This window comes from Anopheles coluzzii, chromosome 2, assembly GCF_943734685.1.
Source record: "Anopheles coluzzii chromosome 2, AcolN3, whole genome shotgun sequence".
In the NCBI taxonomy this organism is placed as follows: domain Eukaryota; kingdom Metazoa; phylum Arthropoda; class Insecta; order Diptera; family Culicidae; genus Anopheles; species Anopheles coluzzii.
Window position 1 is genome coordinate 3,547,553 of NC_064670.1, and position 26,759 is coordinate 3,574,311.

Below are 26,759 nucleotides of genomic sequence, written 5' to 3' on the forward strand. Positions count from 1 at the left end.
AAACCTCTCCATTTTGACGGTCGATGATTTGCATTTTCATATTTCCTGTTTCTTCCATCTATCGGGCACATGGTAGCATCACACGGACGATCTAAAACATAATCTAATAAAACCCATCCTGAAACTAGTGTCGGCTTCTTTACATACCCGGTCCTTTTTATGGAATCTCACTCGGATACTTCCCGGTGGTACATAATTTATGATTTGCCATATATTTTCCCACCTCAGGCGGGCATGCACCGTGCGGTTTCGTGCATGCTCTACCGCACCATCCAGACGCCGTCTGCAGTTTGCCACCGTACGATGCATCGTGTTCGGATCTGCATCTGGCGACCGTGCAGACGACTTCTGAATCGCGACTGTCGGCTGGTCGTCTAGGTCTGGGTGGGATGGGAGCGACAACTTTTCCATCAAGAAAATACGTAGAATGTCGCGAAGTGGCCTGTGCAGCCTGGGGTGCCTGGGGTACTGCAACGGGTTGCTAATGGCTTCAATATCCGGGCGTATGTGGACGACCCGTCGCCAGCTCTGATCTCGGTGACAATCTGGTAACGTAGAGCCATGTTTGGTAGTTAAAGGAGCGCCTTGTTTGGTACAAAAAAGAATCCCCCATACCCGACAACAAACTCTCCCGCACAACGTACGATGTCACCTGGTGCGCAGGGCTGTGACATGTTTTATGAATGGTCTTTCCAATGTGAAAAATGAAACCGAAAAGAAATACAGCGCGAGCATCGTTAAAGGATATTGCGCAGGCACCAGGGGAAAACACAGGCGCTTTGTGTGGGACGCGGTCACGTTTCGCTTTGTCGGTATGGACGACACTTTTTACGACTGCATCGTGCATCTTCACTTCTGGTGGGTTGTTGCTGGTTGCTTGCACACTGGAGCGGGTAATCGTGTGCAGTGGTCGCTTTGTTATATCACGCTGGGTTTGGGGAAAAATTCATATCGGCCAGCAGCTGCAAAAGTAAGTTGCACATTGTTTTCCCTCCCGGTCCAAGATGCCGGCTCCAAGAGTTTTCTGCAATCACGTGTACCCCCGTTCCGTAGCGACAAAATTGCGTTTTCGCAATGCTCCAGCGGAAGACGGAAGCTGCACATCCACGTCCAGACATTCCAGGAAACGTTGAGTAGCTCGCTGCGGAAGTGGGTAAAAAAGGCGTGCAATATGTAACACTACGCCAACAGACGCTCTTTCTGGTTGGAAGGGCGTGAAGCTGTGATTAAAATAAAAGCAGCTGGCTGATATTTTACTGTTCCTGGGAACTCGCATCCCATACAGACGTGGTATGATTTCAAAATCAGAGCGTTTTCCTATGCTCGAATCTGCTCAGTCATTGAGAAACGTCGTTTCATTTATGTTGCAACCGTGATTGCCCTTTTCCTATTTCGATGAGTGGTTATTCTCTGCTCCAAGCACTGGGTTGACTGGTGCCTAGACGCTACTATAATTAGATACTATCGGCATTCTACAGCTTCGTCGGCCGTTTCATTTCAACCCAGTCTAGAAAAAATGCAACCGACTACTGGAGTACCTACAGAATTCTACCATCCCCACTGGTGGTCGAGTGCATTATGAAGTTATCATCTGTAACATGAGATCAGAACCAGCTGTCGCCATTCACTCATTCGACCGGATCTGACGCTACCGGGGTGCCGACGTGCTACCCAGAAGGTCGTAACTTCCCACATGGATGATCTGCATAATACGCTAACCCGGTGCATTCTGATGGACTAATGCATTTCGGTACATGCATCATCCCCGGCAGCTACTATGCTTTCGTATCGTACCACTACGCCTCGGACTGTCAACCTGAACCGTATCCATCACGCTAGTGGCAACCGGACACTTGACAGTTGTCGACGTCATGCGTATTGTCTCGCGTTCGTTCGCGTGCCATTCCCGATCGGTTGCGATTGTGTTGCAAGATTAATGGTCTCCGTGTCCGTGTCCGCTCGTTGATGGACGCGTCAACGAGACTTTCTACCATGGGTGAGCATTTTTTTCCCGCAAGCATGTGCAAGCCCTACAGTGGGTACGAACTTTCGGTTCATCACGTCCGGAACTGCTTCGTCTGCAGGCTAATGACTGTCAGTGGGTGATTTGTGGTGCCGTTTCGAGTAGCTTAGAATGAATGGGTTTGTTTGTTCATCAAATAAGCTTTGTAAGTTGTAATAATGACGAATAACGAATAATGAGAACACATTTAGGTCTAATTAACAGCATATCAAGTAAACCGATAAGGAGTTTTCTAATATAAAATGCGTTGGAACATGGTAAATAACCTCAGCGAACTAGTGCGAAAACGGCAACAACATTTACCCATTTATATGTTTACCTATTCCCCATGCTGAACAAACGTCACCCTCATCTCATCTCAATAATAATCCCAAATTAATTGGAGTATTTTAATTAAACCGTCATAACGAATTTATGAAACTCTGGGTGCAGTTTCCCTATCACAGTGAAACCTTATTGGGTAGAAAATCTTTTACGTTCATCTAATCTATCACTCGACTATCAGCCATTATGTTGATGATGATGATAATGGATGGCACAAAAGCGCACGTTTTTGGAATGTCTTTAAAAAACCGCACTGGATACCCAGGTCTGTACGGATTTCTGTTGCTGAAGGCTTGCAAAATCGAACAGATTTTCACCGCCACCACCCAACCATGGGCATCGAAAAATATGATCACGACACAGCACGGTCGGTAAAATTGGTGGATTACATTGCTTCATTGGAGCAACGGGGCGCACTCTGGGGCACACTGGGGAAAAAAAGTTCAGCGCCGGGCGTAATTTTCCGTTCATTAAGTCTAATTTTACAAAGCTCACTTGCCGCGGTACGGCACCGGGTGGATCCGGGATGATAACGGCACGGCGATGAAGGAAGGAATAAATAATGTTGCCATATAATATGAAATTTTGCCAACGATGATGCTCCGCTCTTCTTGCTGTGGCGTTTGGCCCAACCGCAGTGACAAGCCTGAACCAGGTGGAGTTGAGGTGAAGTGTGATGAGCTGAAGCCCAGAAAGAAGGTGATGCTCGTAACGGTGATGCTGTAGCCCGCCGTATTAGGGTTTACGGGAATATGGTTGAATTATGTATGAGAGAGCGTTCGCGTTTGTGGGGAATAAGTGAGCGAACAAAAAAATCTCAAACCTCCGATGGGAAGCTTCCCGGTGGGTTAGCTTTTCATGGGATGGCATTCCAGAGCGCCGCCTACAGCATTGCTCCCAATTTGGTTGAGGGCACGGTCGTGCCGTGGCTTTGTGGCCGTGTTGCGTAAATAAATGGCAAAGTATTAACAAAATTAGGCTGCGTAAAAAGCGGTTAACTTCCATTTAATAACCCCCTGGCAAGGACAAATAGTAATGAACTGTGTACATAGCCTACTAATTGTTGAGGTTTAATTATTAAGGCTACGATTAAAGTTGTTTATTTATTGGAAAATGTATGGAAAAAGTTAAAAATGAGGGTTGGTTAAGCTGATATTTCTATAATGCCGTGGAGCGTGCAGCAAAGCAATGTTAAATGTAAATTTACTTTGTGAACCATGATATTCCACATTTTAATATGTTCTTACCGTTGTTATACCAATAAATCATTATCAGTCTCCCAACAGAATGAAAGCAAAAGGATGCGCCAGGGTACGTCAGTACCTAAGAGAGTAAAACATTTCCGTAGATCAGAATGGCCGATAAAAAGAAAACACCACCGAAAGGTACAATTTATGCTGTTTGTTTTGGCACACGGGCAACCCAGCTCTGCCCTGTTCGCGTCCCACACCGTGCCGGGCCAGAACGCCAGGGTTTTGACAAACGTTGTTTAATCAATTCGGGCGCCCACTACACCAAAGTCACCACCCCAGCTCCGGGGAGTACCGTACCGAGTTTCCGATTCTAAACTATTGATTTATGCTAATGAAATGATTTTCACTTAATTATGAAACACTCTCCACTCGGTGGCCCTGTCCCGCGGTGCGGAGTGTGACCATTTTCGTCGGCAGAGGCGCAGCCATTTAGGCAAGCTGGCCTCTAGTGTGGCGTACTGGTTTTGATTGTTTCGGACAGTGCGTACAGTCGCGGTCGGTTGTGGGTTGCGGGCGTGAACTCGCGGGAGTGGGATGCACAGCATTCGCTGCTGATTTCGCAACAAGGGCGGTGGTGAAAAATAAAACACACACACAATCGGAACAATGTCGTCTTCCGTTGGACGCTCGTTGCTATGCTGATGCACTTCTCGGACTTGGGCGGCAAGGGGGCAGCGAGCGTGCAATCAAACATAACCGCAAACACTGTCGCTGCGGGTCTCGGGGCTATGTGCAACATAAATTAAGCATCTCGGTTGCCGCGCCAACATTTGCTCGACCGGCATTCGGCCCACCACGTTCCGTGATTTATACGGCACCGGTTTTGGTGTGGAACTGTTTTCACCGCACATGTGTGCGAGACTTGGGTGTGTGTGTGTGTGGGAGACTGTGTAGCGAAAAGTTTTTGTTGTATATCCGTCTGTCCGCTGTCTGTTCGCCCCCGTTGCTCCAGTTCGCGGTGCACGGTGGCCGGAAACGGGCCAACTTGTGCCGGTCGATGATGTTTTGATTTTTCCACGCAAAACTAGGTGTAGGCCAAAGCGTTTCCGGTTTACGATGGCCGCGCTGTGGGTTACCGGATGCTGCGGTGTTGCTGCAGAGAAGAGCACTTTCCGGCCACTGCATGATGATGATGATGATCGCGACAATAATGTGCGTGAGCGTTGTGTTGCCGTGGCCGATTATGTGACAGTTGGGTTTTCCGATGAATGGCGGGGTGGCATTTCCGTCAGTGTGTATTTTGGGAAATTGGTGACGGGTTGTTATGCGGTAATGATGTTATTCATAAAAGAAAGGCAATTAAATAATCACGTTGTGTGAGACGCAGTTGGAGTCTTATTGCTATGCTTTTGTTCTGATTTCTTCTGGATGGTTCCATACATTAAAGGTTGCTGATGATTCTATTTTTATATGCAAAGGTTTTGCCGAATTTCTTAACTGAAAACGAGTACACACACTAATGATATGAATTCTGTTCTTTTCGCTCTAATGTCGAACAATCATCATCAGCAAAGTGCTTAACCTTTCATCTGTACCACGAACACAGATCCATCGGCAGGCTGATATGCAACCCAGCATTAGCACATTATGTTCGACTCATTGACATACTCAATAGGTCTACAAAAATTGACACAAAGTGTTTTCTCATTAACCATTTTCCGAGTAAAACGCTATTTTTCAATGAGCCAACCATTGCTCGAATGTTGAATGAAACTGTGTGTGATGAGGAAACCCGATGAGGAAAAACGACGGCTGACACGATAGTCGTGTTTCGTATTGGAAGTGAAATGAAATGTGCAAAAATGGTCAACGAACTGGAAAAGTTCGACGCAGGGAAACCATTAGCCTAGGAAGCAGTAGCCGACATTGATGAGTAATCTACAGTGAATGATCTCCGATGGAGAGTTCGCTTTTTATTCCCTCATAGGCTTGGCAACATGTTCGTGGAAAATCCGTCAGCAAGCAAGAAGTTTAAGGGGCTTTGGTGTGGAAAGTAGATAAATAAAGCGATAGCAAGGTCACCAAGAGTACGTGATACGCGTAACGAATGAATAAAATATGAGTCATGTTCTTTGGCTGATGAAATGTACCATTCAAAACAGAGCAAGCAAAGTAAAAGTCCTTCCAAACAGAAAAAAACCAGATGAAACCGGAACTCCGGATCTCCAATCAAGGCTGGAAACACAAGCTGTCCGAAGCTGTTGTGGATATTTTTTGTTTTGTTTTGCATTCAATAATCGAAATATGAATTGAATATGTAGGAGACCGTTAGCTGATAACTTCTTCTTTCGCTTGTGAATCGTTACAGCATGCTTTCGTCGCTTCTTTTGAGCATTTTGGGGCTTTTTCCCCCTACGATAGCTCTAGCTTCACTCGAAAGCGACGCATAATCCGATCAAGCGATTATGGTCCCAAGGATAAAGGAAGCTGAAACTTTGTAATTCACTTTGGAATGTTTTTGGATGCCTTCGAGAGCTTCGTTGGTTGTTTGTTCCGGTGGGCAACACATCCGGAAATTTGGTATAGCTGGAACTCGAATGAATTGGAGTAAACCTTCTGTTTGTCTTAGATCTAGCCTCAAATGGTGATGGCGAACGACTCAGCAGTGAGTACATTTTACGTATGGTTACTTTACTTTACGAAATGAACATGAAATGGTAGTTTACTTTGTACTCGAAGAAACCCGAGCCAATTGAACAGATTCTTTCATGCAAGAATTGCGGTCTATGGCAGCTTCGTTGATATGTTTATCGTATTCAGCAGCGAATGGTGACTCTTATCAACCGTTGGACCACTGGATTGGTTGGTTTGCGAGTAGTATACGGTTTCATACCACACACACACACACACACACACACACACACACACACACACCATCTATTTTCGACCCGTCCGTTTCTCTAGCAAACCAAGCGGTTCTAGGTTCTTCAATCTCTCAGGCACGATAAATATTCATTCTCCGCGCGGTCGGTCACGTCGGAAGCAAAGTACGAACGAAACTGTTGGTAAATTTACATACAATTACTGTCTCGTTAGTCGCATCAAGCAGAAAGTATGCCCAAGGGAAGCCCAGCGATAGCCTCTGAGTAACTTACTGCGATGATGATGATGGTGCCTTAGTCGTCGTGAGGGCGGAAGTTCCAACATACGGACGACCGCCATACATGTGCGTGTGATCAGCAATGCGATAAGCGTAGCGAATTGTACACTCTGGCAGGAGTTTGCTCTGAGCCACTGGAAGTGTTTTAGCACAGTGAAATGCATTAATAGAACAGTTTGTACTAAGTGCAAAGAGATTAGCATCAAAGTCACGGAAGATAACGATCAATATCTTTTTTATTGTTTCGTTGCAGATTAATGAAGAACAGCGAGAGCTTCGTTCGGCGGTTGGTGTGCCTCGCTACTTGGTGACGCTCACAAATGGCACTGACATTCAATCGACGCGAGCACGTTCCAGCAGGACAGCGAACGCATTCAGGTGCCGGCGATAGCATCGTCCATCACATTCGACCACATCCGTCTGCACAATCATATCTCGATGAGCGGTGGCTTCAAGCGGCCTTCACGCGTGTCACTGCTACGTAGTTAGGTATAACAAAAATAGCTTACCACCAGAGGGCGTACGCCCTGGGTCACACGTTTCGCGTGTACTACTTGCCATTACGCTACATAGATAGTTTATAGTAACAAAAAACGATAAGATATATCAAACACGCAGCAACATTCATCTCGAGCATTGATGCAGACGCATTACCGAGCGGTAAAGCAAAAGGAACCACATTGTCGTCGGCTTACGGACATCCTACCATTTGCAAGTATGCTGCGATCGTACAAACTGTATCTGATGCTGCTCGTTAGCTCGATCTTCTTCATCGTGTGCCAGAACCAGGGCTCTATCACGAGCCTCGTCAGCAATGCTGCGGCCGCATCGTCCGGATCCGTTGACGATTTGCCGGATGTGGTCGCTGCACCGCTGCAAGCCAACGATGGTCTGGAGCTGCTGTACGGCGACTCGGAGCCGGCACTTGGAGCAGAGAAGATCCGTTCGAGGAGCCTCAACTCTAAGGATATGCTGCAGAAGCTAAACGATCGCTCATCGTCGACTTCGTCCGCCACGAGTACCTCAGCTACGACCACCACGACCACCACTACAGCAAGGACAACATCCACAACGACAACAGCGAAAGTGGTACCGACAGCGCCGAGCACAAATGGAATATTAGCTGGAAGTTCTTCAGATGTAAGTACACTATGCAAAATTGATAGCAACCTCAGGTGTTTATGAAATTATGATTCCTATGATTCTTCGGAAGAAGATCAAAATGAATTCTGGATACGTTTTTTCTATATGCAAATGACTGAGCATATTGTACTTCAATAACTGGATGTATTAAAAAGTTAAAACTAAAGTAATTGATAGAGTTTCACTTCCACCTTTCTTTGATATTGGTAATGTAATTGTGTTCGAACAACCCAAAAAGCACGAACATTCCGAATCAAAGTTCCAAAACAAATTAATATAATGCACTTTTGGACCATCGTCAACATCGAAAATGCATGCTCAGAATTCCCCGAGCCACTCCGCCCGGAATCTGTCAAATCGGGGCCAAATAAATTGTATTTTCTGGTTTTGCGTCCGAGTGCACTACACCCTGCCGCGTGTGCATGTGTATGATGGATGTTTTTGCGATCGATCGTTTGATTGGTCGTTCGGTGCAGCTAGACCAGCTGGCCATGCACCCCTCATACGCCCAAAATCGATTGATTTTCATTTTCCTTCTCGGTGAAAATCGTTCGTCAGGATTAAACGCGTTTGTACCGGAGTTTAGCTTCTTTCTCCCGTGCTCACCAATCCCGCACTCAAAGGAACAGAACCGTCCGCTAACAGGAAGTAATCGGTTGCATATGGATTGCTAGATCCCGGGAGGTTGGGCTGGAAAAGCGATGGTTCCGGCTACCAGAATCGTGTACACGATTGAATGCACTCTACAAGAAGCGAAACATGCACCAACAGACCGAAGCATGCAAGCATGATGCACCGGATGCCGTGACGTACCGTACGTTGGTGTGTCCGGGCGGTGGTTGTTGTTTCAATTGGATGCCGCTTTGAAGCGTGCCGAGCGTGTATTGGAGTGGTTTGCTGCTGCTGCTGCATGCCAGCAATTACAAGCGCTTCTGCCTGGTTGATGTCCTCGGTAAACGCTGGAGCACACGCGGTAGGGGGAAGGTTTGATTAGTCGGATACCAACGAATCGCCAAACAACGCCATCCTCCTACGCTCTTGATGGCAGATAGTAGTACTGTGCGGTAGTAGTAGTAGTAGCATCTATAATTTATTACCAGCACAATATTTCACTCACCGTACCGAGGGCGACGGTGGCATGTAAAGGTGTTTTTGTTTTACATGGCTCCTGGGAAATTTATTCTCCTTCTGCATGGTCGCATCCTGGCACCACCCTCACCTGGGAGTGTTGGTGGGTGTTTGGGTGTTTGATTGGAGTTTGAATCAACCGCTCGAACGAAACGAAGATGCAAATGCTTGGTAAACAACGGTGTGTTGATTTTGCTGTCGGTCCTTTGTCCTTTCGACGCTTTGTCCGATAGCTTTAATGCTGTGTCGAATGTCGCGTGTTTGCGCCGAGTAGCCAAGGGACATCTCATCTAAGCGCATCACATTCCTTTTTTTTGCCTTCCGTATGGTGGCACTACTACAAAATTATGCTACACCATCGTTTGCTAATGGAAGGCAACGAGCTGCCACCGGAGCTGCTTTTTCCATTTGTACTTTCATTTTCCGTTCCATTAGCGCGACCGTATCGTCCAGATGGGACCGAACGGACAGCGAACATTTGACGGGCGACAAGTCTTTGGAGACATCACACCACCACTGGGATAACAAATTCCCGGGCTAAATGTGCAATAGTTCCATGAATAAGTAATAGAGCGTTGCTTAGCGCGACGTGTCGAAAGTCAAACCGATGACAACTGTCCAGCTCTCCTACCATACGGGGACCGTGTCACCATTCCGGACAAGGATGATCGAGGTATCTGGAAGCACGGACCATTTCTTTCATTCAATAATGTATGTGTTTTAAAATCAACATCTCGATAAGCGTTCCATCCATTAATTGATTGGAAGTTGTAAAACAGGAACAAAAAATTACTGAAAGCACCGACCGATTATTTGTTTGCATTTTAGGGCTTCCTGTATGACCCAATCGCCGGTGTTGCTCACTGCTGCTACTCCTGCTTGCGGGCATTCCAATTTAATTTTGTGCCTCAAAAAAAAACCACCTCGAATCCTGTAGAATTTCACCGAGGAAGCCATCCCTTTGATCAAATTAATTGAACGATAATTTATTCATCTAAAAAGTCCCCTTCCAGGATGTGCTTTCGAAAACAGAGTTTTCCCCGCGCCCAGCCCAGTATCTAGGTCGGTTTCAAAAATTATCAAACTTTTGCACGTGTTGGCAGCAGCATCGCGTGCGCACCCAGCAGTAGCAAGCGTGGCATCGTAATCTACCGTTCACACAAATTGCTGATTAACAGCACGGCAAACTTTCCTTCCGACAATTAGACAACTTCCAGCCCGTAGTTCGTAGGTATGGTATGGTTTCATGGATGTCCTCCTCTCCTTTGCATGCATTCGCAGGTGCCGTATCGATTTCCGGTGGACACGAAGCAGCTGCCCCCGCTGTACATCATCACCCCGACGTACCGGCGGCCGGAACAGATCCCGGAGCTTACCCGCCTCGGTTACACGCTGAAACACGTACAGAACGTCCTGTGGATTGTGGTCGAGGACTCGGAGAACCGAACTGCCAGCGTTACCCGGCTGCTGGAGGAGATCGGTGTGCCATTTGTGCAGCTTGCCGGTAGGTGAATGTGTATATCTCCGGGGGATGAGAGGAAAGGATGGAAGTTTGAGGATAGTTCAAGCCACAAGCGTTCACGTTCACATATATTCTGATTAACTTAGCAGCACCACCAGAAGTTCATCAGATCTGGCAAATTAGAATAGTAAGGATGCTCTTTTTCATAGGGCTGGTTGTGAGGAACTGATAGTGCCTATTCAAATTCTTGTTTAAATGGAACACTAGAAATGTACCGTTTGGAACAGTCTGGGAAGTTTAGATGGCGAGTCGATCAAGCAATGATACTGATCCATTGAAATTTGCAATCATTATGGCGAAGTACAGTGACTTGAAGTTTTTCTCATGGAATTTGAGACATTTTGGAGATTGAATATTATTTGGTAAAGCATCTGGAACATTATTCTAAATCCAATTCTAAATCCTATGCTTTTTTGTTCTTGCAACACAGCGCCTATGCCCGCCCAGTATCGCAAGCAAAAGGTCAAACCACGAGGTGTGTCCAATCGAAACCGAGCGCTACAGTGGATCAGGGCGAACGCGACAGAAGGAACCCTATACTTTGCCGACGATGACAACACGTACAATCTGAAGCTATTCGAACAGGTAAGCGTGCAATAATCAGGGTAACGCGCTCACTTTACACTTGAATAAATGGCGTCCTTCATCCTTCATCTCCATAGCTCCGTCACGTACGCAAGGTGGCCATGTTTCCGGTGGGTCTAATCTCTAAGTACCAGGTCAGCTCGCCGGTCGTAAAGAATGGTACGATAACGGGCTTCTACGACGGTTGGCTGGGCGGGCGCAAATATCCGCTCGATATGGCCGGGTTCGCGGTGTCGGTCAAGTTTCTCCACAAACGCCCCAAGGCTCAGATGCCATTTAAGCCCGGGTACGAGGAGGACGGTTTCCTGCGCAGCCTGGAGCCGCTCGAGCTGAAGGAAGTGGAGCTGCTAGCATCGAACTGCACGGAGGTAAGAACATTGGAGGAATATTTTTACCATCTTATGCCTACTCACCGGTCCGCTCTGTTCGGGCACTTCGGTCGCCTCTCGTTTCCAGATACTGACGTGGCACACGCAGGCAAGGAAAAATCCTCCCGCACCGGCCCTGGATCGCAAGAAGTACGGCGGCACGAACCTGGTACAGCTGACCAGCTGGCTCGTGTAGAAAGAGTGGAACACGACCGGACATTCGCTGATGGTGCCGCGTTGGCTAAAGAAACTCTCCGTCTGGGTGTTTAGAGGAGAGGGCCCATAAAGAGTTGCGTTTTTCCGCGTCGTATAGGAATCGAATCTTGGGAAGGCATGGCCCTTCCTACGCATGTGAAATGGCTTTGTTTATTTGCGATATCAATTTTCCGATCAATGTATTTGAACCCCATTCCCGCGATACAGTAACTGGTGCTCAGAGAGACGGCATTTCGGACGGACGGTAGGTGCGATTGGTACTTAACATTTTGGAAGCAACCGTCATCAGGCTCAGTGGCCAGACTATTCCATTATAGATGTACATCATTCCGCGCAATGGTTCGCACCAGTTTTACGCGAACCGGACTGACAAGCTCGAACACACACACACAGAATTGCAGTTTATTCTTCACTTCAGCTGGGATCGACGATGCTATCTTCGCATATAAATATCAAGAAATAAAGTACCATTCTACTGAGATTAATGGTAGGTTAGGATATGCACCAAAGAAGTGGCCAAAACAGATTGATACCTTAAACACATACCACACAAGCACACAGACAGAAGCATAAGTTTAAGGAAAAGGAAAGTGATGTTGTACATATTTATTCTAATGTTGGCTGTAACCGAGCGAGAGTCAATGATGGCCATTAAAGAGATCTTCATCTCCAACAAATTTACTGTCAGTAATGTTTTAAAAGCAAATTTGCGGTTCCATGCTGTTCACAGCATGGAAGATACTGAATCCTGTCTCCTTCGCTAGATATCATGCAACCGCAGTGATTGAAATGCTGTTCTGCATTTGATTTTGGTGGTTGGTTCAGTTAAATTTCAATAGGCGATTGATATTGCAAACATCACAAAAAAACCGGCCGATAACCGTCGTGCTCCGAGCTCCCGTATTATCGTTAACAACTCTCGTATACATAGTGCGTACAGCTATTCGAAAAACAATATACACTTACATGCTACATTCACCTTTCTCACTTATAAACACTCAAATCATGGGACTCGTAAGAATGCAAACCCCCAATCCCCAATGTCGCTCCCGCATGCTGGAGAATATTAGTCGTCCCCGAAGTTGTGGGGTCTTTTTTAGATAGTAAAGTTTTTTAACAAATTTCTAGTGAGTAGGTAACATTTGTGAGCGTACCAGCCGAGTTGGAATTGGTCACAACCGAAGGGGGCAGCTGGACGGTATGTCCAGTCCCTTTACATACATACGTTTGTACATATAGTGGTAACCGAGGTATTCGTTTTTACTTCAGCCCTTTAGTTAACGTAGCTAAGTGATCAGTATATTGTTGTATTCAGGCTCTATTTTTAAGTGGTAGTTTTTAACGTCCACGTACTAGTCCACCTTTTTAGGGCTGTCCGGTGTCCGGCTGGGCGCACATGGGGACAGTCAAATGTAATGAGGAGCACACCAATATACATTGCACACTTACCGAAAGTACCTTTTCCAACGATAACAACAACTACAAAAGCATGATGCAAAACAATCGAAGGTGACTCCTCGTGCTCCCCAACTAGAACACGTTCTCTCCACAACTCTAAACTGGGTGGATGCGAAGCGTACGCAAATAAACAAAACAACAAAAACAAAACAACGGATGTTCAGGTTCCTTTTTCTCTTGTAACTTTTAAGCGAGCATGTTTAACGTACACAATATCAAACATTACTCAAACGTGTATAACAACCCAAACCAAAAGAGCATAAACTCTTTCGCGAACGAGCTTCTTCTGATGTAACACTAGCTGTTTTACTGACTATCTTATCAAGTGTACCGTAGGATATCTATCTCAGCGCATCGTTTCGAGTTAGTCATGAGCTTTCGTTGCGCGAGCAATCTTTACGCCTACCTGTTCTCTCGTTCTATTTGAAGCTTTCCACAAAGCTGGTTCGCTTTCGTTCCCATATCTCTCTGTGTGTTTAATGCAGGCTAATCTTTGAATACGTTTGATCGTTAATTGCCGTTTTTCCAGCAGTAAACTTCCTCCAACAAAACCGTCTGGAGCAGCTGGAAAAACGTTTTATCAATTGTGAGTGTTAAATAAACAGTACATTGGACAGTGAAACGTTCGAAAAGGAAAAAGAACCGCCATGTAAGGTGTATTGCGGAAGGTTTGAAAGCATTAGCAATAAGAATCTCGAACCACGAGTGGCAGGACGAGTGTGAGATGTGAGGGGAGAGAAGAAAAAAAAACTTGTGATCATTAGCTGGGAGGGACAAAAGGAAAAAAAAATGTGGAGATGAAGCGAACGCGGATGTAGGTTAGCCGGGGCTAGGGCGAGCAAATCAATCGAGAAGCATGTAAACAGCCTGGAAACCGCCAGAACAGTCCAGTAATCATCCAGATAAGTGATAATCTACTATTTGATTCACAGATGTGAGTTTTCAGGAGGATTCATGGGGGCGAAACAAACAAAATGAAACAATAAACTTGACTTCTATCTTACCGATTTCAGGAACTGTGTGTGCAATCATTTGTCGATTTAACCGCATTGCAAGGAGAATTTGAATTCAAATTAACGGCTACTGCATCCGAAAGACATTTTAACGAACGATGAACTTGACGAAGAAATGTGACGTCTTGCAAAGATGGCCGTCAAAATTCAAACGCTTCAAACGTGTCGTTGCTGGTGCTTTGAGAAGCGAGAAGTGTCCATAATTGCGATGCGTAAAATTCACGTAAAATTGCGCACTTGTAGAATTGTGTTAAATTACCTATATTTTCTAATTCCAAGCACAAGGTGTGGGGATATTCCGTGCCCGTCTAGGCGTTGGTACGCCTGTTGCATATGTGTGTGTGTGTTCAATGAAAGGTGAATCGGAAAGCTAGTCGTTTCTTTCTTCCCAACGTAGCTCTCTCTCTTTCTCCGTCTGGCAAGCGCTCTTCTGCACACTAGCGTAAGCGGCGGACTACGCACACATCCAAATACGTGAGCTGTTCGAATACGGCCACACGCCGGACGGGTTTTGTTCGCCAAGGCGACACAAGCGAACGAACGCGAGCTGCTCGTGTGGTAAGTGCGAAAAATCTTTTCCTCCTGAAATAATCTGCCCAACGGCCTATTTTTGCACCGTGAGTGGATGCACCGTCGGCGGAACGGCTGCACTTACAGCAACGGGTCGTGAATCTACCATTTTGTGTGCATACCGAAAGGCACGGGGCACACATGCCACGAGGCGGTTGATGCCTCAGTTGTGCGGACGGAGCCCGTGAAAAAAGACCGTGTCGACGATCTGGGCGGCATTAGTTGGTGTGAGTGTGTTGCGATGCTTGCCCTATACATGCGCGTTGTCTCTCTCTCCTTCTCTCTCTCTTTCGCCACGCGTTTCGCAGCGTGTATATGTGTGTGTGTGTCGCTGGTTAAGGGTTTTGGAACGCGCGGCAGCGGAGATGCGTAGGTTAGATTTTTCCGTCGTCGGCTGTGGCGGTTCTGGCTTGGTTAGTGTCCTGCGATGACCTCGTTGTTTCTCACCTGAGAAAGCAAGCGTCTGAAGCGGAAGGAGAAGAACGTTGACTCAACCTTAGTAGTGTGGCCCCGTCATTCCAGTGTGAAATGCGTGAGTTGCTGTTTGCTTCCTTAGCTTTTGAGAAAACGGTTTGCAATTGTCCAGCCTATTGGCCCAGGGCGTGAAAGGGCAGCCAAGCCGGCTTAAGCTAACGCGCGCGCTCCCGGGAAGAAGCCGGCAAGTCGAAGAAGAAGAAGGCGTACGCGGCATGGTCCGGTCCGGTCCCCGTGTATGGTGGTTGTTCTGCGGCCGTCTCCGTTGGCTCCGTGCGTTGTGTGAGTGTGTGCGTGTGGTGCTGGGTGTAGCGCTAGAAAAAGCGCATCCCGCGCATTTCTTGGTCCACCCCCCTCCCATACGCTGGGGGTCAAATTGAAACGCATTTTTTCGTCCGTTTTTGCTTCACCGCGCGCTGTGCGAGTGAAGCGGCACGATAGCGTGTGAGGGAAAGAGAGAGAGCAAGAGTGAGTGAGGGAGAAAGAAGGCGAAGCGGTGTGTGTACGTACGCTGGCCTGTGTGCTGAGCGGCTGCACAGCAAAGGGAAGCGTAAATTGGTGTGCGTGTGCATTGTTGGCCGGGGTTGTTGGTGTGTGCGTGTGCGCGCGCGTGTGTGTGTTGGAAGAGAGAACGTTGGCAACGGAATCATCGAACCCGGGGAGCGTAGTACGTTCGTGACCGCACAGGCGAAAAAAACACACGCAGCGCGAACACACATCATCGCACAGTGCATTTTCTGTTGTGTGAGCAAAAGCACACACCGTTGACGACAGCGACGAAACGACAACGCAAGTCCTCCACTGTGAAAGAAATGTGAGTGTGTTGTTTTTTTTGTTGCGATGGTAGTGTGAAGAGGCAAAAGTTTCCGTTCCGAGTGGTTATGGCGCGTTTTTGGTTTCATCACGAAATGACGGTGTGAATGAGGATACTGATGATGACGATGATGCTCGCACACCCGCTTGAAGCCGTATATGTACATGTGTGTGTATGTGTGAGACTGTGTGTGCGCGCTTATTTCATCCGGTCGAAGCACTTTTTTTCGTCGTCGTCGTGTCGTAGTGTGCGGTGGGTGTAAGAAGAAAACGCGCTAATAGCAGAAGCGCCACGGGTAGCAAGCCTGGCTATCGTAACGTAATCATTCACCTTCTCGCTCGCAGCCATATCTCGTTCCTTCTCTCTCTCTCTCTCTCTATTGCAAGAAGCGCGCGCACACGCTCACTCACACAGGCACAGACAGACAATGCGGACGGGGCGCGTGATAGTGTGCGGCAAGAGTGCGTGACACGTTTTCGTGCGTGGTGTGCCGTGGTGGCTACTGATTGATTGATTGTGTGAGAAAAATCGGTGCGATAATGCGTACGTGAAGCAATTTCCCCATTGGTGCATGAATCACCGTGCATGGACGATTCATTGAACGGTCGAACGAACGAGAATAATAGAGAGAGAGAGCGAGAAAGACCGCAAGCGAATGTGAAGCGAAAAAGCGCAATAATTGCGAGAGAGAGAAAGAGAGCAGGGCTTCTGCTCGTGCGTTCTCTGTCGTTCGGACATTTGGTGCTGCTTCTTCTCTGTGTGTGTGTGTGTGTATGTGAAGCGTTGTGTGTGTTTCTAGGGAAGGGAAAGGTGCGTGCAGAAAGAACGCTAGATGCTGCTGCTGGTGGTGGTGGTGGTAGTACGCGACGGGTGGCAGGCAGCAGCGTGACTGGGCGAGCGCTTCTGTTGCACCGGACGTTGCTCGTCCTTAAGTGGCGTGTGGGGCGGAGTGGAGTGGAATGGGCTGCAGAGAAAGAAGCGTGTGTCTGTGGGCCCTTTTTTTTTGGTTGCTTCCATCCGCTGCTGTTGCTGATAAACGGAGCAAGCAAGGAGCCTACTTTGTCCTGGGGGAAACGAACGGGTTAAGAAAAGGATACAATCTTATCTGTTTCTTCACTCGCGCCCTGCTTAACCGCTTATCAGTAATTGGACACACGGTTGGCGCGATGGAAAGCACATTTGCCGGAAGCAAGGAAGCGATAAAGACACGCTTCTTCGAAGAAGCAGGAGAACGACGCAGGAGCGTGTAACGGATGAAGGCGTCAGTTGCTTACAGGTTCAGAAGGAGCCTTGGAATTTTCGCCGCATTTGCAAGCCCCAGAGCCAGCTTTCCAAGCTCTCTCGAGGGTGACCTTCGTGTGTGTGTGTGTGTGTGTGTGTTTGCTGCTTTGCGGCATCTTCCCGGGTGATCGAAAGCTTGCAAATATTTCACACCTTTCCTTTTTTGGGGCGGGCGAGTTTTGGGCTCGACAAACCATAAAGAAATCAGTAAGAAGCCTCCTCTTTTTCCCGTTTTGTGTAACAGGCGCAGTGTGAAATCGGCGCCGCGTATATGAGATTTTCGTTCGAATTTTCCACCTTTTCCCGTCGCTTTGTTCGGCTACTCGATTATGTATTAGATTATTCTACTACACCTTTCCCCCGGGGTTGGGCTTTAGTGGGGAAGGGGGTTTCAAACCTTATTTCCCGTTTCCAGACCGAAGGACGATATGTAACATTCGCATGACCGTCCGTAGAGTGCTCCTTGTATGTGTGCCTTCGTGTGTGTATCTGTGTGTGATAGTTTTCCCCACGAATTCAAACACGAACTCATCGGTTGAACCATGCAATTGCCTCCTTGTTGCTGCCCTCCCCCGGCTGGTGTGTGTGGTCAAGCTGCATGTCTCGTTCCTCCTTTATGTGAATGACTTACAATGCTTAAAAAATCGAACATTTGAACGGGAAAAGCGGCAGAACTTGTAACATGTAAATCGACCAACCTTGCGTTTTCAATGGAGGATCGTGTCAAGTGTACATGCATCTTAATATGCGTCCCTTTGGGGGGATACGGCGTTCTGTTCCTCCCGGATTGCGGCAAGTGATTAGGCGCTCCATTGCTCCAGAAATAAGCTCTTCTTTAGTAAAGAAAGGCACACAAGCGAATGCGAATGGCACGCTCACAATAAGAAAGTTGTGTATATAATCCGTTGCTGTATGAAACTATTTTTTCCACTGAATACCCAATTCATTTCATCCGCTTGCTGGGTGTGTGTTTCCCCCATCTGTAGAATAATATCGCGTGCCGGTATCGATTTTATGTCACGGTATGTTTTATATGCCTCTTTGTGTGTGGCTGGTTTTTGATGGGAAATTTTGTTTTATTTGCAACTGTAAACTGCAAATCGAAATTCAGTGTGCATTTTAGTTGTTTTCTGCATCAAAAGCTATCTTCTTGTCGAGTTGAAATTTCGTCCAAAATTCTCAGCTTGATGTCCATTTTTTCTGTCGCAATATGGGGGTAACATGGTTGCCAGTTTTCCTCCCCAGATTTCATTATAGTCTGCCTGCGAACTGTTCAAGACTTTCTCTTCTTATCGTACCCTTCCACTATGATGATGATGGGTCTGTGAACACATGCTTGTGTGGATGAGATAAAAATGAACGTGCCGGGAGACGACTGATAAGTAGCCAAACATGTGGTCTGTTCGCTTAAAGACTCAACGGACCTGGTTTCGTTTAATGTTTGTCTTTAATCGTGCCAACTCTGTCATGTGTGCCTTGTGTCGTCCCATAGGGAAGGCACTGAAGACCAAGGCACCGATTTTATTGGAAGATTTTTCTATTTATTTCTTTTATTTTCGGTATTATTAACATTTCTTCATAGCTGCGCTAGTACAGTGTAAGCACTACTGTATTAATTATATGGTGAAGAGCTGACAAACTTTCACCCCGGAAGGGCTCAGTGGTTTAATAATCTTAATTGTTACTAATTATCACGTGCCCAGCCATCAAATCATATGCTGGTGGCTGGTCGACACTGGAGAGTTTTTTTCCGATCGATCTGTGCAGTCTGCGGGTAAAAGGGAACACAATTTTCTGAAAGATCATGATCACCCTTATCATATCGCGCTCATCAAGGGAGGGCGAACAGCAACAGCGTGCACACAATCAGTAGTTTTAAAGCGTTATTAGCAAACGTGCGAGTCAGTGTTTGGGTTTTCGCTTTCTGTTTCACCGGGCTGGGAAATGATGGTGGTGGTGGTGATGTAGTAAAGTATTTACGATACGGCGTTGTGCGTTATTCCAAACATGTACGCTTGAGGGTGTGTTGTTGTTGTTGCGTGTACACGCTACTACTGGCTAGTTGGGGTGCGGACAACGCCCCTGTTCCGGTGTGTCGATCATCTTCAAGAGCGGAGCCCCCGTGTGTGGTTGTGGTGGCTCGATCGTTGATCAGTGTTTATGGTCGACTCCGAGCACTATTTCACTTCGCTTTCCTGCTTTATCATTCATACATCCGGTTCTCTTCTCCTGTGCGCTCGATCGTCGTTCTTTTCCATAAAAATCTTCCATTTCCGCTTTGTATCGTTTTCTTTTCGTGTTGTGATTTAAGAAGCGCTTATTTTTAGCATCCAGGTCCATTGCCATTGTGAATAGTAAAGTAAAGCTACCTAATTTTGTTCAACTTAAGTGATCATTTTAACTACCCCACAGCACAAAATAGTAATGATGTTTTGGAATCGATCCAAGCCCCTGTCGTAATTTTCAGCAGTAAATACTGTTTTTAAAATCAACAACGCTTGCACATACGCGCTCTTAAGGTGGCGTTGTTCCGCCCCTTCTTCAAACAAACAATGCTCCAACAATGGGCGGTTGTTATGATACTGAAGCATATTTTCCCCATTCTATTTTATCCGACGAAGCAAACCTGCAAAGTGGAAACAATAAGCTCTATCTGCAACTAAGCAAGCGATAAGCACCCCTAAACCAACACGGAAAAGCGTTTATTTCCTCCAAACGCTGTGGTGCCCTTTGCCAGGGCCCCGGTACCTCGATGACCTTTGTAAACATGAGATACACAAGCTTTTCTTCCGTTTTCTTCATTTACCAAGCACGCCCTCACTCAGGAAAGGAAAACCACACATCCAATTACACAGCGGGCGAGTGTGAGAGAGTGAGGATCATCTCATGATCGCGTGTTAGATTATCGCGGGCGTTTCGCGGACAGAGCAGCATTACTCTCCCCAACACACGGTACCCAACACTCACACACTCGGCCAAAAAGAGAATCGTTCCAAGAGCGAATTGTGCGCACTACTATTCTCCGCTTCTAACACCCTTTGTGCTACGCCGTACGTACCACGCTAATCCCCGGTGTGTGTGTGTGTGTGTGTCGTGTCTCGTGTGTCGTGAAGCGACGGAAAATGCGCGCCTTTTTTGCTCGTGCGCCCTTGGTGGTGGTGTTGCGCTGGTGTTGGTGGTGCAAACGGCGGACCCCCTCCAAACCCCGCAGTGTGGCTTTTGAGCAGTGAATTTGTGTTTCCCCAGTAACTGGTGGTGTGTGGCTCGAGTGATGGAGCCCCCCGAGGGGCGCAATAGTGTGTGATTAGGGAAAAGATAAAAATATATACGCCCCGAATAGTCCAACCGATGGCGCTTATCATGACTTAACTAGCATATGATACGCATCATCGATTTGAGTTGCTCACTGTAACTGTCTTTTGTACACGATGACTCACGATCGAAAGCCCTAATTTGACGCTCCCAGTATATGTCGCCAGTGTGTGCTCTCCGTCAACTGACCTACTTCTGCCGCACATCCTTATTTGGGGTTTGTTTTCCACAATTCCATTTCCCTTTGCATTGCAGCTCTGCTTCCCTCAATGAACATGAACTCATTGCTAGGTGCAACTCGGGGGCAGGGGCAGTCCTCTCTTCTCATGTTGTTATCTTCGCCCTGGAGGGGGGGGGATCCGATGGTGGTGCTGCTGATGTACCACAATGGCGCGTAAAGTAGACTGCTGCCCTGTAAAAGTGGTTTATTATCATTGAGCGCGCGTGTGTGTGTGGACATGTTGTTCCCTTGCCCTCCCCTCGCTTGTGGTGTGATCGTCGTGAGTGGTGATCTCTCGATGTCGATGTTTTACCCTTTCGCTTGCTGCACATTGCACACCAGAAAGAGAGAGGGAGCGTGATGTGCATGCCTCTCTGTGTGCAGTAGATGCAGCTCAGAAGTGGAGGAGACTGCACACACTATCGGCTTTTTTCGTCTGTTCGTCGGCTTGCACGGCCGCCTTGGCAGCCAGAATCGTCAGAGTAGTTGTCGGAGTGCCCCCGAGGTGATCGCGTATCGTGTGCTGTGTGCCCACGATCTCGCCTAGTTCTGTCGTTTGTAAAGAGAGAGAGAGAGAGAGAGAGGGAACGGCATGTGATAGACCACTAATGCACCACCAGCTGCCTACAAAGGCAGCGTGCAGTGGAGTGCACTTTGGAGCCGCGGGCGCACGCGGACAGGTTCAAAACCACACTCGCGGCGGGTTTGGGGTTTGTGCCGAGCGGACAGGCATCGTATCGTGTCGGTTTCGTCACAGACATTCTGAACTATTCGGGTCCCTCCTCGCCTTCGTGTGCCTCCTCCCGTGTAGAAGCGCTCGCGCGCGCGCGCTCGAAATAGACGCCTCGCCGAGCAGAAGTAGCGTCGTGACCGTTGCCTGAGTCGCGCGCTGGTTAGTGTGCTCTACTGGCTTCGTTCGGTCGTTTGTTCATTTGTGTGTTCGACACCGAAGCTAACCGCCCAGTGGGTGCAGCGTACAGCAAAAAAAACACCGTGTGGTATCCGCAAGTGTGTAGGAATATGGCCCTTTTTTGGGAGACGGTGACAGGTTTACCAGATTGTTGAAGTCGTGTTTTGGACATTGATTGCTCCCGAGAGTACACACCCGTCCGTCGTTCATCGTCGTGATACAGTGATCGTTTCGTTTTCTCCACTTCCATCGCCACCACCACCAGCAAGATGACGAAAAAAGTGAGTTTCGCGCTAAGCGCAACGGCGCGTGTGTGCTATGCATTCTCGTCCCTTCCATCGTTTGTTGAAGGGAATTTGCCAGGCATGTCATTGTATGTTACCTCAGACGTGCTTCTCTCCACCCCCGGCAAAGCGTTTGAAACGCTATTGTTTTATCAGCATTTGTAAGTGTACGCGACGCGTACTTTGTATCCGCCTAGGCTTTATCTGCCCATGCGCGTGGTGGCCCACCTCGCATACGGCGCAACGCATCTGTGGGGCTCGGCTCGGTGTGTGTGTGCGCGTCGTCCGCGAGAGAATATGCGCATTGTTTGGAACGCAGCGGTGCGCGCGCGGAGGGTGCCTGTTCACGTAATGCATCAAAGTGCCAATGCAATCGAACAACGATCATTAGCTGGCTGGTGTGTGTATGGTTACTTCCGGCCCCCTGCTGGTGTGTCGTGTGATCTTCGTTTAATGTTTTTGCACCGCTGGGTGCAAGGTATTGGTGAGAATTGGCATCATGCGTGTGTCTGCGGTGGTGTAGCCGTGCCGATCGAAGACCTGTGGGGTCGCGAGACCATCTGTGGATTATTGAAGCACGTTGCTCGGTATTACGACGATTTCCTTATAGGGAAGAAACACACACACACACACACACACACACACACACACACACACACACACACACACACACACGCGATGTTCGTTCGGAGGAGAATCACTGACCTCATTTGCATTACTTCGTGGACTGCTGAGCGGGTGTATATGACACATCCACGCACGTCTTTGCATCACTGTGGTGGCAGTGGCGGTGATGATAAGCAAATTCGTTTCATTGCCCGTCCCCCCATCTCGTTGATTTCTAATCGAAAGACGTTTAAAGTTTCCTGTTGCAATAATATTTCTCGTTCGTTTGTCATTTTAGGCCGGTATTATGAAAATTCATAACTACAGCACCCAGCCACCACCACACGAGAAAGTGAGAACTCGATCGGTCGTCAGCAGAGAAGCGCAGGAGACGAACGGCGGGACGGCGGTGCGAACGGTCGCCGAAGCAGAAGGTGCCTCCAAGCAGGATCAGCAACCACAGAAGAAACCAGCCCAGAAAGCGGCCACCTCTCCGACCACCACCCATCTAAGTCCGGAGCTGGAGAATACGGCCAACCGGCTGACGTTGGAAGCGGGCAAACGCGCGGATCAACGCGACCAGCCAACGGAACCGCAGCAGCAGGAGGAGGCGGTGGTGGAGGAAGAGGAAGTGGCGCCGGAGGAAGACAGCCAGGCGGAGGAGCAGACCACGAGCGGTGCGAAAAGGCGTCGGGTGAAGGAGGAGGAGGAGCAAAGTGCGTCAGCGTCGGTAACGGCGCAACTGCAGTCGAAGCCTCAGACGGATGAGGAGGAACCGAACGACAGCCAGCTGTCGGAGCACATAATACAGGGCGAGGAGAGCGAGCGTCTTGTGGAAGAGCAGGAGGAGCAGGAGCACGAGGAAGAGCAGCAGCAGCAGGAAGAGGAGGAACAGGAGCAGGAGCAGCAGGCCGATACCGACAGCCTGGTGGAGGACCTCAACGAGGACGACCGTACGTCCTCGTCGACGGTCTCTGCCGAGGAGACGCTCGACCAAGTGATGGAAAGCTTCAACAAAGGCCGCCCGAACACGATCCACCACCACCACAGCCTGAAGCGGCAGCGAGCAGACGAAACCAGCGCGAACGCGTCCTCAGTCGATCCGCTCATGATGACGATGGAGCAGCAGCAGCAGCAGCAGCAACAGGACGACGCCCCAATGGAGGAGTACGAGCAGGCGGTCACCGTGGTCGGTGGCAGCGTGTCGGCCAACGACGACATCGAGGACACAGACGGCACCCTGGCCGGCAACCGGTTATTCCGGAAGAAGGTGAAACGAAAACTACCCATCCGGCCGAACAGCAGCACCGCGGCGGGCAGCGGCACCAGCGCGACGGTCAGCACCACCAGCAGCAGCGACTGCACGGCCAAGGCCAAGCTGCAGATGGTGCACGAGTTCCCGATGCTGTTTCTCGGGCTGCGCCGCAACCGGATGTTTCTGGTGAACTCGCTGGCCCAGTGGTTCGATCTGAACCAGCGCGACATCATACTGACGCTGCGCAAGATCAAGCAGAACGAGAGCAGCGTCCGGCTGGGGTCGGTGTTCGCGCTCGGCTCGACCGAGGTCGAGCTGCTGTTTCACACAAACGTGCCTAAGATAGCGGACTGCCTGCGCAACTTCATCGTGTGGCCGGACGACATCACGATGAAGCTGAACGTGCCGATCAGCCTGCGGCAGCACTTCCAGCGGATCCACCTCATCCTGAACTATCTGGTGGTGCGGGTGAAGCAGAGCGCCGTGCAGGAGCTGCCGGCGGTCGAGATCGCCACCTCCTTCTGCCCGGACGAGCAGTGCCACAAGCTGAAGTACCTGGTCGCGTCCACGCTGGACGGGTGCGTGTGCTTCGTGTCGCGCGCGTTCGGCGTGCAGACGGACGACGAGCAGGTGCTGAGCCAGTCCGGCTTTCTCACCAAGTTCAAGACGAACACGAACCTGATCGCGGGCAAAAACTTCCACCACTTCGAGGACCAGCTGGCGAACGGGCACCACCACGACCACACCAACAACAATGGCGGGCACGGCAGCCGGCGGAATCGGGTCGCCTCGGGCAGCAGGTCCGGCGCGGACGGCGACGACGATCTCGAGCGGGTACTCGGCGGCAGCGGCGGCGGCAGCAACAGCAACAGCGTGGACAACTTCGAGGACATCGTGTCGGAGAAGATCAGCAAGAGCAAAACGTTCAAGCTGAAGAACTACATCGAGAACATCCTGGAGAACTTCCAGAGCCATCAGCTGCTCAGCCCGCAGACCTGCATCGACGCGCGGACGCTCAAGCTGCTGGACGACATCGTGGTGATCGTGGGCGCGCTGATCAATCTGCAGAAGCAGGAAATCGAGTAAGGAGGAGCAGTGTGCTGGGCCGGTGTGGTGGGCCTCCTCTCGCATGAGAGGATGATGTGTTGGGGGAAAGGAAATGGGCGGTTTCAAAGGGAAAGGGGGAGCGAGCATTGTGGCCGTGATGGGAGCTGCTCGATTTGAACTCATCGATTTCACGCCTGGATCATATGAATTTGTGCAAAGACTCCGTACTTTGTTTGCTATTGTATATTTCATAATGCTCCATTTTCAATCGTTTCGTCGCTTTGCGTCGTTCGAGTGTATCGTCGAAATTGGAATTAGAAGTTTTGTTTGTATTTGTCGTTTGTAACGCGCGCCCTCCGTTCTCTTCTCCGGTCATGCTGTCGATCGAGCGAGCACCAAGCGGCCACAGTGCGGAAGGGGGCATCCCAGGTGTATGTTTAGGGTGAACTGGAGTTCGAATTAAAAGTAAGAATAAGCACACAGAGAGAAGCGAGAGCGGCGACAGAGAGTACATGTTTATCGCATCCGGTCCTTCTCCTTGGCCCTGGTCCTTCTCCCGCCCTCTGGCAGAGAGTGGCCGTCCACAGCAGCAGCAGCAGCAGCAGCAGCACATTTAGTTTTGCCCATTTTATGTGTACTTTTGTTTGATCCCGCAGTTTGCCCCTGTGTGTACGACGCTGTACAGTAGTTTGTAAGATAGTAGAGATTTTGCAAAATAAAAATACGCTTTGCAAAGACCGACGAAACAGAAAGAGAGTGGTAGCAGTAGCAGTGTGTGGGCAATGGAGCGGAGAGGATCGAGTTTGGACGGAGTTTGATTTTAAAAGAAACAAAAAAGTAAATATATTTAGCAAAAGCGACGCAAAACGCGCATGCCCCGCGGGAAGGCGGGAGCAGAACGCGCATCCAGGAGGGCGTTCGTGTCTGTACAAAACGGCGGAAGGATGCGTCCCAGACACATTGGGTTGCGTGCCGCTGTGTGTCCTCGATAGGGCTTTCGTTTTAGAGGAATAAGTCAGACAACACTACAAAAACACCCATACCTAGCTAGGCCACCGTATGCGAGTTGCGAAGGAAAAGAGGCACAGCCAGGGTGCCCTCAGAACAGGTACCCAGAGCGCGGATCGCTAAGCTGCTTGATCTGCAGCGAGATCTGCTCCGGGAAGTTATTTGGCAAATTAGGATGAGAGAGTGCTCCGTATTCTCTACGCGCACGGGAAGAGCAGCAGCACTTCTTTACTTTAAAATCATTGAAGCATCCGTACGCTGTGTACAAAATAAACTGAGAGCTCGCTGGCAGGCAAGTGCTGGTGGGGCAGATCATGCCGACTGCACTGTGAACGCAGCTAACCGCAACCCGAGTCGATTATGATTGAAATGAGAAATCGTGAGAGAGCATGCCTGGGGGTTCGGGGACGGTTGGAAATGGAATACACACACACAAAGATTAGTAACATTTACTGGTTAAGCATAGCCGTAACGATGATACAACAAAATAAACAGACCCTTTTGGAAACAATGCTGCTGTGTGGGGAGTTGGGAGTTGGCCGCTGGAACTGGCCCTGCTCGTCGTCGGTGGCGAAAGAAAGACGGAGGTGCGATCGATCAGGCAGGATTGCGAAGTGAGTGACGAAAACATACAATACACGAGAGAAAGACTGCGAATGGAGTGGCCGGAGTGCACCGAAGAGAGGCGGCTGGGGATATCTTGAACACTACAGAAATTTAAATCACACACACAGACATGCAACCGTACTCCTCTCCCCACACCCATAGTGGATTACAAAAAATAGTAGCTAGCGGGGGATGGGAATAAGTCGAAGGGTCGGTAGGGTATGGCGAATTGGCGCACT

General features: G+C 48.8%; 2 protein-coding genes across 11 annotated transcripts in view; both read left to right on the forward strand.

Annotated features, from left to right (window-relative positions):
• Positions 1–14,132, forward strand: part of LOC120949674 (galactosylgalactosylxylosylprotein 3-beta-glucuronosyltransferase P) — a 43,059-nt gene extending 28,927 nt beyond the window's left edge. For all 5 annotated transcript variants that reach the window (XM_040367098.2, XM_040367096.2, XM_040367097.2 and 2 more), the window contains exons 3-7: positions 6,954–7,840; positions 10,253–10,475; positions 10,924–11,078; positions 11,156–11,446; positions 11,535–14,132. In XM_040367098.2, the coding sequence (XP_040223032.2) occupies positions 7,340–7,840; positions 10,253–10,475; positions 10,924–11,078; positions 11,156–11,446; positions 11,535–11,642 (1,278 nt within the window). In that variant the 5' untranslated portion in view covers positions 6,954–7,339 and the 3' untranslated portion in view covers positions 11,643–14,132. The remainder of the gene's footprint in view (positions 1–6,953; positions 7,841–10,252; positions 10,476–10,923; positions 11,079–11,155; positions 11,447–11,534) is intronic.
• Positions 14,133–14,583: 451 nt separating this feature from the next.
• Positions 14,584–26,425, forward strand: LOC120948078 (uncharacterized). Of its 6 annotated transcripts, none has more exons than XM_040364047.2 (2): positions 14,584–14,691; positions 22,903–26,425. In XM_040364047.2, the coding sequence occupies exon 2, from the start codon at positions 22,912–22,914 to the stop codon at positions 24,943–24,945; it is 2,034 nt and encodes a 677-aa protein (XP_040219981.2). In that variant the 5' UTR covers positions 14,584–14,691; positions 22,903–22,911; the 3' UTR covers positions 24,946–26,425. The 6 variants fall into 6 exon arrangements, with proteins under 6 accessions (XP_040219981.2, XP_040219985.2, XP_040219988.2 ...); XM_040364051.2 differs by lacking the exon at positions 14,584–14,691 and adding an exon at positions 15,058–15,235; XM_040364054.2 differs by lacking the exon at positions 14,584–14,691 and adding an exon at positions 15,338–15,459.
• The last annotated feature ends 334 nt before the right edge of the window (positions 26,426–26,759 follow it).